The sequence below is a fragment of the Spodoptera frugiperda genome, chromosome 24 (assembly GCF_023101765.2).
Source record: "Spodoptera frugiperda isolate SF20-4 chromosome 24, AGI-APGP_CSIRO_Sfru_2.0, whole genome shotgun sequence".
Lineage (NCBI taxonomy): Eukaryota > Metazoa > Arthropoda > Insecta > Lepidoptera > Noctuidae > Spodoptera > Spodoptera frugiperda.
This window is the reverse complement of record NC_064235.1, coordinates 4196332-4206130: the sequence shown is the minus strand read 5'-3', so window position 1 is coordinate 4206130 and position 9799 is coordinate 4196332. Positions and strand designations below refer to the sequence as shown.

Sequence of the window (9799 nt, the reverse complement as noted above, 5' to 3'; positions counted from 1 at the left end):
CGGTACTTTTGTAAAAGTGAAAACTTGTGAAAAAGGATGCTGAACGGAGATCGACTTGGGAGAGGGTGGATACTTGAAACACTGTACTGAATAGTATATATTATTTATGGTTTTCCTTCCTGACGCTATAACTCCAGAACGCACGAACCGATTTCCACGGTTTTGCAGTCGTTGGAAAGGTCTCGGGCTCCGTGAGGTTTATAGCAAATAGAAAAACAGGAAAACAGGAGGAATCATTGGTGGTGAAACGGAGTTCGCCGGGTTAGCTAGTCGCTTATAATAATCAAACAAATACATTGCTTGCTGCTCATACCAAAAAAAGAATATCCCGTACCCTATATAAATGCCGGTAACGAAACCATAACGCCATCTATTGAGAAGACTAGTGAACATTTTACATTTATTTTGAATTTTGATAGCGCTAAGGTTTCATTGAACCAAAAAATACAATACATAAGCCTTGTTTGGCAACATGGTCAAAAGTTGTTGCTCAACTGGCCACAAGCGTGATATCAATAGTTTCTTACTTTACCGATTAATTTTGTAGGGATGTGCTTTACCGGTAAAATAAACCGTAACTTATTGCAGCAGAAACTAAACGTCGATTGGTACTTCTACTCGACGCTAGATGGCAGTGTTTACAATTTTGAGAAAATATCGAGCAACTTATTTCACCACAATGATTTTGCATTACAGCATACGTAAATTTTTCTAAGCTTTTAGATTAATTCAAAGCAATAACTTTACGCGAACTTAAGCCCCAATACCAACCATAGTTTCAAATCAATCCCTTATACTTAGCAATTTACCCAGAGCTGCGGACTACCTAGCGGGTTAACGGGGCTCTGGCTCGAAGTGTATTATAAATGCAGGAGTAGGAACGGGGTGGTTGTTAATCAGTAAGAGTCTGACACTCCCTCTCGCCTCGCCCAAAACGGGAGAAGTAATTGGATGATTTTTGCCCAAAAAAAAAACTTCGGAATTTGCTTACCACCGGACCAAGAAATCCTACTATTATGTATTATAAATGCGAAAGTTTGTGGGTTTGTGTATGTTTGTTACTCAATCACGTCTTAACTGCTAAAGGGATTGGCTGGAGAAATTTGGAACAAGGGTAATAATGGTCTGGAATATCACATCTATAGGCTTCTTTTTATCCCACAGGATCAAGATCTAAGTTAGTAAGAAAATAAAACAACCAACATTTCTTTAAAAAATATAATTTATTCGCATCATTTTTTATGAAATAGACGGCAAACTAGCAGACGAGTCACCTGATGGTAAGCGATCAGCGCCGCCCATGGACACCCGCAACACCAGAGGAGTCACAGGTGCGTTGCCGGCCTTTTAAAAAGGACGCTCTTTTCTTAAAAGTTTGAAGATACTGCCGACGACAGCAATTTACATTCAAATCACTGCAAATTAAAATCCAAATGATGAGTTTTCAAATGGCCTTTCAAGCTACATTTCTGAACAAACGCCTGCCCGCAGACCGCGCAGGCAAACCTACGGTCATTGTTATGTATCCTCATATGTTCTTTGAGCGTTTTCTTCCTAGCATACGACTTCTTACACACAGAACATTCAAATATCCTTTCCCCATTATGTTTAACCATATGAACTCTCAACTCATTCTTAGTAAAACACCTATAAGTACAAATTTCACATTGATAATCCCTTTCTTCAAGGTGATCTCTCTTCATATGCCTAGATAGAGTATATCTTCGGTCAAAACTCTTATCACAAACATTACATTTGTATTGCAAAGGAGCTACACCATGTACTTGGACCAAATGCTTCTGTCTCCTAAAATATTCAGCGAAGCGCTCCGGACATTTAGTACATTTAAACCTTTTTAATAGCTTATGAACAGTATTAACATGGTTCTTATATTTTTGCGACGTCGAGAATACTTTACCGCAAATCTCACATGGGTAGTTACCACCGGCATGCATGCTTTTTGTATGAACTTTTAATCTATATTTTGTTACGAAACCTGTACCGCATTCTTTGCAAACATAATTTCTGTAATGGACATTCATATGTCTTTCTATGGAGCCAAAAGTCTCGAAATTAAACCCACAAACTTGACACTCATGTACACCTGAATCAGAGAGCTTATACGGTATAACACGATCCGTAAATTCTGGGTACATTTTTTTCTTATGTACATTAATTAGGTGGGACTTCAAACTGTTTAAATTCTGCATACTTTTGTCGCATAATGTGCATTTTAGGTCTGTTGTATCTACATATACGACAAGGCATTCTGCGCCATAAGTTTTAAGTATATGTCTTATTTCTGACTTTTTATGCTGAGATGTATGTTCCCGAAGTTTTTCTTGGTTTTCGAATACATTTCTGCAGTAGAAACATGGGAAGCCGAGTCGACTTTTGCTTTTAAAAGGCGTTACGTTGGAGCATTCGAGAATGGTGCCCGCGTTCGTGATGTGAGCTAGTTTCTCTGATATAAAGACTTTTCTAGAAGGAGTGCGCCTACTGTCTTGTTCTTCCAGTAAATTCATCAGATTCTTTGGCACGATTTTTAAATCTGTAATGGGAAATAAATACAAAAATATTATTATATTATAACTTAAAGAGAAATGAAAGGACTTTTTTTTAAAGTGACATGGTCACTAACACTATTATTAGAACTTAGGACGGGATATTTACCATGTTTATTCACTTTGATGAGTTTGCAATATTTCTTACTGTTGCAATGTATGTTCCATGATCACGGATGAACATCGAAGTGAATAAACATGGTAAATATCCCGTCATAAGTTCTAATAATAATTATTATTATTTGATTATAATCAATGATAAATATTTGATTCTATATATTTGATTATCTGGCTAATGGCTAGAGAAGCGTATTGTAGTCGAGAATGTCTACGGTTCGATTCCGAGTCTAGACTAAAAACATATAGAAGCTTCATTTGTGTTTTTATTTTTTTTATGGTATAAGTCAGTAAACGAGCACTAGGATCACTTGATAGTAAGCAATCACCGCCGCCCATGGACACACGAAATACCAGAGACGTTACAAGTGCGTCGCTGTCTTGTTGGGGGGTTAGGAATTTAAGGGTTGTTGTGGAATCGGGAATTGGAAAGATCAGAAAGGGGTAATTTGGCCTCCGGTAACCTCACTCATAGTCGGTTTTCTGTGAGGCCGTAGTATCACTGCGATCGAACCGGCCCATTCGTGTCAAAGCATGGTTCTCCCACACTTAGTAAGTTTAAAGAATTAAAATACCTAACCAGCCAAACTCAACATTTGTTTATTTGTTCTTAGTGTTCTCTGACTCTAATCTACAGATCCTCACCACAGCATAGATAGTGTGATTGATACAAGTATAATCCATGAATTAGTGTATTTTAACTTACTCTGCAACAAATCAAGTTGCCGGCAGTATTCAGGGCAGATCTCCGGCAACGTTTGTCGCGTGGGCAGCGGCGGCAGCTTGACGCGAGCGAACCTGCCCAGCAGGGCTGCCTCGCGGTCTAGTAGGGCTTCGAAGTCTACCGAAGGCTTATCTTGGGCGTCTGAGGTATTATCTGCAAGAGGGAATAGGGTAGATGAGTAATTTTTATTTTAATGTCTGTATCCCTGCCAAGTCGGGCAAAAAAAGCGAAACGGAAGTACCATCTTTTTCTCGAAAAGATTATTTTACAACATTAGACACGCATTTTTTATTTTCTTACGAAACAAATACTTTCGCGTGACGTCACTTCTACGTAGGTACATTTTACACGTAGACATGACGTATTTAGGTAGGTACTCAAAAACTTTGATTCGTTTTATCTAATTAACGATGGAGATGGAGTTTCTTGCTCGTTCTTCTCCATTCGAAGCTACACTATGGAACGAGTGCCTAGCTTCACTGACGGACAATTCAATTTGACGTTTCAAAAGTGTCTAATTTAGGATTAATTGAAATAAATACTTTGACTTTGACGGGGTATGAAAATTAAAAATCTATTCAGTCCGTCAGTTAGGTAATGAAAATACTATATACATACTAGACACGTATTTTTTTATTTTGTCATATAAGACAACAATACTTACCTAGATAAAAGGAATCAAAGTTATCTAGACAAAATGAAAGCAAATACGTCATTTCTATGAATAAAATGTGTCTAGAAGCGACGGCACGCGATATTTCAAATCGATATATCTTTGAAAGTATTTGTTTAGCTGATTTGACTTGGTCAGTCAGTTTAGTGCATAGGGACATCTATACTAATCTATACTAATATTATAAAGCTGAAGAGTTTGTTTGTTTGTTTGTTTGTTTGAACGCGCTAATCTCCGGAACTACTGGTCCGATTTAAATAATTCTTTTTGTGTTGAATAGTGCATTTATCGAGGAAGGCTATAGGCTATAAAACATCACGCTATGACCAATAGCAGCTAAGCAGAGCGGGTGAAACCGCGCGGAAGTAGCTAGTCATGAACATACGTAAAAACAGAAGCTATCAGAACAACTTACCATCAGGTTCGGGCACGTAATCAGAGTCACCCACGTCCGCGTCCCCCTCATCATCAGAAGCCAGCTCCTCTTTCACACCAGCTTCAGCCTGCGGTTCCATCTCCACTTTAATACTCGTTGGCGGTTCATTAACGTCTACGTGAACTGGAATTTATATAAAATAATCTATAATATAAATATAAGACGGGTTTTCCTTCCTAAAGATATAACTCCAGAACGCACGAAACGATTTCCACGGTTTTGCATTCGTTGGAAAGGTCTTAGGCTCTGTGAGGTTTATAGCTAAGAAAATACAAGAAAAAATTCAAGAGAAAAGCAGAAAAAAAAGTTACCCCACTTCCCAGTATCCCCAATCCCCGTAATTCCCAACAATCGTCAAATTCCTAAACTACAAAAAAGCTGGCAATGCGCTTGTAACACCTCTGGCATTTCGAGTGTCCATGGACGGTGGCGATTGCTTACCATCAGGTGATCCGTCTGCTTGTTTACCAGCTTATACCTTACATACCATTAACAAAGACCGTGTCCTTATCCTCTCCCTCGACAACCTGCAGCAGCTGCCTCTCGGTGCTGAGCACCATCATTCGGAAGCTGGTCGCGTCCCGGAGACGCTGCACACAAGTTGTGCATATTAGTGTAGATAGGAGCCCGTTCGTTGAGAGCTGGAATGTAGAGAGACTTTGTTAGGGGTTGAATGGAAGTTTCTTTATGGAGATAGTATAATTAACATATTCGTGTACTATCTCACAGGTTGCATCTACTGAGACACTACTTTTTTCATAGGTAGGTACATTGCCCACAGGCGTAGACTCACAAAATGTAAAAATGTAAAATAATGTAGTGATAGTACAAAAATCGTAATTATACCTGTGGTGACATTACAACATGCCGTTCTTTACAATATTATGAAAAATCTGTTTTCGTGAGTCATATTGATTTTATGGAACTAAAAACTGATACATCGTCAGGCGTACTGTTGTATCACTTTGGGTTAACTAGACGCCTGTGGTTGTTACTGTCCATCAATGTGTTAAGTCAAGGAATCTACACTTTGGAACAAGCAAATAGCTTCACTAGAGTACTGACTGACAGACAGACATTTTTTTTATTGTAATATTTGCTTTGACATTCAAAAGTGCCTTTCCGGTCTATTTAAAATAAATAACTTTCACTTTGACTTTGACTTGTGTGCCAGTCAGTATTGAAACTATTAGCTCATTCTAAACTGTATGTACATTCCTATGGAAAAGAACGACCAAGCAAGAAACTTCACAAGCCCTACCCGTCTATGAGTTGTAAATCATAGCTTTTTTTTTTTTGAGGGGGAAATTCATCCAATGACTTCTCCCACCTTCGGTGAGGCGAGAGGGAGTGTCAGACTCTTACTGACTAAAAAACACCCCGTTCCTTCTCCTGCTTTGAGCCGGAGCCCGGTAACCTTTTATGTTGTCTGCAGCTCTGGATCGGTGTAAATCATAGCTAGGCATTGAATTATAAATGATTTTCAAAAGTCCTCGTCCTAACATTTCGTAATCTTCTTCATCTCTCCTCTCTTTATTAAAGACTAACATACAGAAAATTCAGGTGAACAAACAACAATAAACAAAATGATTAGAACAACACAACAAGATCAATACAAGTGCTCTTTTAACTGTGTAAAAGATGAAATATGACGACAAAACTTTATCACAAGTCTTAAAAACCCAGTGCTGCTTATAGTTTAATTAAGTTTACATTGTTACGTTTCGAATAGTAAGTTTATTAGTTAAATGGTTAATAAGTGTATAAGGTCCTATAGCACTGGCATATACTTCGTATAAAAGTCCCTAATTAAAATAAACATAAAAAATCTTAAAAACATCCTTCTTAACATAAAAATACAGAAAACTCACGAATAAATTGAAGCACTCCAGGAAAATATCGAAGTAAACCTCTCGTATGCCGTTAAAATAATATTCTTTCATTATATCTCTGTGGTTGCCCTTTGCTAAGCAACAGCGGCATTCCCCATACGTAATATTACCCTTTTTAGTCTCCATTGTACACTATTTTATTTATTTCTTATAGAAACATGATTAAAATTGGGAATAAAAACTCCGTTGTCGTAATTTCTGACGCTAGCACATCAAGCTTCTATGTTCTGTCAATTTTGTTATTAGGTTTTTAACCTTATGACATTGAAATAAGGTTGAAAGTCTATTACAGTCATTTGACAGCTAGGGTTAGCTTAACGTGCGGGCGTCTACATAAAATTGTTGACGTATCCGTTCCGTTTCATGTTTGTTTGAAACTAGTGATGTTGTTTTGTTATGACATGAGAGAATTACGGTTTTATAAAATTAGTCCTATTTGAAAAATGTAGTAAGTACTTGAGCTTTACGCCGGCTCCACACGTTGGCCCCAATATTGGCCTCAACGCTATTCATCCAACGTGTGGATCTAGAAAATGGCATTGGTCCCAACGTTAGGGCGAGCGTTGGTAGTTGGCCGGCTCGTGTCGGTTTCATCAAAGGAATCTGCGCCAACGCTCGCGATCTGTCCACACGTTGGCGCTTTGCTCAGTTCTGTTACAACACGCAGCGAGTGCATACGTCGAGCGAGAATGGCTTTCTCATCCACAAAATCGTCACCGGCTTGGACAAATGAAAAAGTAATAGAATTTATCAAGCACATCCAATAATATGGGACGCAACTCGAAAGGACCACAAAAATAAAAAATTATTAGCTGATGCATGACGCACCATTCAACAAAATATGGGAATGAATTTCTCAATCGAAGATTTTTAAAAAAAGCGAGAATCGTTAATGAGCACATATCGCCTTTACAGAAAGAAAATTAGTGACTCTACTCGATCTGGATCATCAACAGATGATATTTTTAAACCAAATTGGTTCGCTTATGAGCTCATGGATAGCTTTCTTGCTCCGATTTATGATAAATCGAATACAATTACTATTAACACAGAGAGATTGTCTTTTTATTTTTTCTCAGTAACAAATATAAATGTGCACTCATCATTACTATAAACGCGCTCAGAGCAGTTTCGATTTCTGTATCGGACATCTTCACATTGGCGTTGACGGGATAGAACTAGTTTATTAGCCAACGTGTGTACGCCTCACCGAGTTTGCAGTCCAACGTTGGTACGAGCGTTGGGACCAACATGTGGAGCCGGCCTTACTGCTTATATTGTATCTAATAACGAATTACGAATTCTTATTCGAATCGAATAATAACTTGATTCAAAATTGATACGCTAATCTATGAAACTACTGGCTTGATTAAGAATAATAATATTGGTTAAGTAGTTCATTTACCGACGAAGTTTATAGGCTATTATAACATCACGCTACAACTCACAAGAGCCGAGCAGAGCGGGTGAAACTGCACCAGGGTAGCTGGTATACCATAGATGTCCATCATATTCACATAACCACAATCAATTGATTTTTAAATGAATAAAATAGCATTAATACAAAAAATATCTCAAGATTCTCAAGTTCAACAAAAAAACAATTTTATTGTGATGATTTCAAATCTTACTTTACATACATAACAAAACAATTTCCAGTAAAACCTAGACCTTACAAAAATATCACTTCTATACATATTTAATTTTAATCTTACAAACTAACAAAGAAAGAAAAAAAAGTGGCCACTTTCTCAAAGCTACCTTTAAAAAAAACAAAGAAAAAAAAGTAAAAAAATTCAAATAAAGAACATTACATTACAAAGACAATCAACAATTACTTTTTAAGCAACATATCAACGTAGGCACAGTCAATAAGATCGTCTTCCTTTACTCCTAATTTAGTCCTAAGGTCCTGTGCGATGGCCTGACCATCTTCCAAGGTTTGTTCTGGCCGGAGTACCACTTCCAGCTCCATGAAGTGACCTAGGTCTTCTACTGTGTCGATATGTACCCGAGTTTGGCCAACCATGTACAGTTTACTGAAATTGAATAGGAATTTTATTAGCTTTTAGATGACATGTAGATATTCATAGACTCTGTGATAGGTACAAAAAATAATATCACATCCTAAAGAGTAATTGAGTGCATAATGGTATATACACAATGTAAAACCCACATTACATCACTTAAGTATATTATGAGCCTCATGTAATGTAGTGTGTGTCTCACTCAAGTGTAGGAGAGCCATGCTTTTGCTGGACAGGAGTGATGCCACAGCCTCACAGAAAACTGATGTGAAACAATGCTTACATTGTAACTATGTTGTGTGATTGATGTTACCAGAGGCCCAATTACCTTCGCAATCCCTGATTTACCATCAACCTACAAAATATTGGCCCCAAAAGGCCGGCAACGCATTTGCAACGCCTCTGGTGTATCGAGAGTCCACGAGCTGCAGCAATTGCTTACCATCAAGTAACCCGTCTGCTCGTCTACCGACTTATACTATAAATAAAGATAAAAAGCATAAATTTGATCCATCTTACCGTTCTTTAACAACTCTACCACGTACACCCAAACATTTCTTCAGCATTTCATCCAATAGTTTAGCCTTTTCGCTCTCATTTACATTAAAGTCTAATAACTCGTAATTACTAAGCTTTGGGCCTTCTACATCATCGCGATCATATCTGACTAGAGTGGCAGAGGAGTCAGCATAAGTCCTCATCTTTAAGCGACCTTCTTGCACATTATAAAACGTATCATCCTGCTTTATAATTGTAGGCGGTCCGCCGCTCAACTCATTTGCAACTTTGCAAATGTTTTCATAATCAGTTATCTTTGCTTTAATTTCTACGTTACGCATGGCTTCTTTGTGTGTTTAAAAAGCGGATTTTGAATATAATGTTACTTTGTTTAATGTACTTTTAGCGATTTTAATGTAACAAAATTTAATTTTACAAGTAAATAGCCGGTTACCGCGTAAAAATGACCGAAAATCTGTCAATTTAATTTGGCAATATCAGCTGTTCGCTACGTTCGAAAATAATAAGAATAGAATACGAGATTCTACATTTATCATTTATTATTGTGTCTAAATTATGTCCAATCAATTTCGGTATTCTATCCATCAAGAGAAAGCTTACATTAAGAAAATTGGAGACTGAAACGACATCATCTCTAACCAAAAGAAGAAGAAGCAACTATCCCCGAAGGGATAGGCAGAGGTGCATATTACGGCACGTATTGCCACTGTACAATGTACACACACTTTTCACCATTTGTGTTATAAGTCCCATGTAATAGGGGAACTAGGGAATCACCCCCTGTTGAAATCCCATTAGTACTTTGCCCGACCCGGGAAAATAACCCGAGACGTCTTGTCCGGCAATC

General features: G+C 37.7%; 3 protein-coding genes across 3 annotated transcripts in view; 1 reads left to right on the top strand and 2 right to left on the bottom strand.

Annotated features, from left to right (window-relative positions):
* Positions 1-9799, top strand: part of LOC118278870 (gastrula zinc finger protein XlCGF26.1-like) — a 206449-nt gene that overhangs the window by 133923 nt on the left and 62727 nt on the right. The gene's annotated exons all lie outside the window — the stretch shown is intronic.
* On the bottom strand, positions 1211-6632 carry LOC118278936 (zinc finger protein 557-like). The gene is made up of 5 exons (XM_050703551.1): positions 6386-6632; positions 5002-5155; positions 4494-4637; positions 3388-3558; positions 1211-2551 (listed from the first exon to the last, which is right to left on the bottom strand). Exons 1-5 carry the CDS (start codon positions 6530-6532, stop codon positions 1413-1415), a joined length of 1755 nt encoding a protein of 584 aa, XP_050559508.1. The 5' UTR covers positions 6533-6632; the 3' UTR covers positions 1211-1412.
* LOC118278980 (uncharacterized) lies at positions 7995-9401 on the bottom strand. The gene is made up of 2 exons (XM_035598484.2): positions 8953-9401; positions 7995-8445 (listed from the first exon to the last, which is right to left on the bottom strand). Exons 1-2 carry the CDS (start codon positions 9270-9272, stop codon positions 8241-8243), a joined length of 525 nt encoding a protein of 174 aa, XP_035454377.2. The 5' UTR covers positions 9273-9401; the 3' UTR covers positions 7995-8240.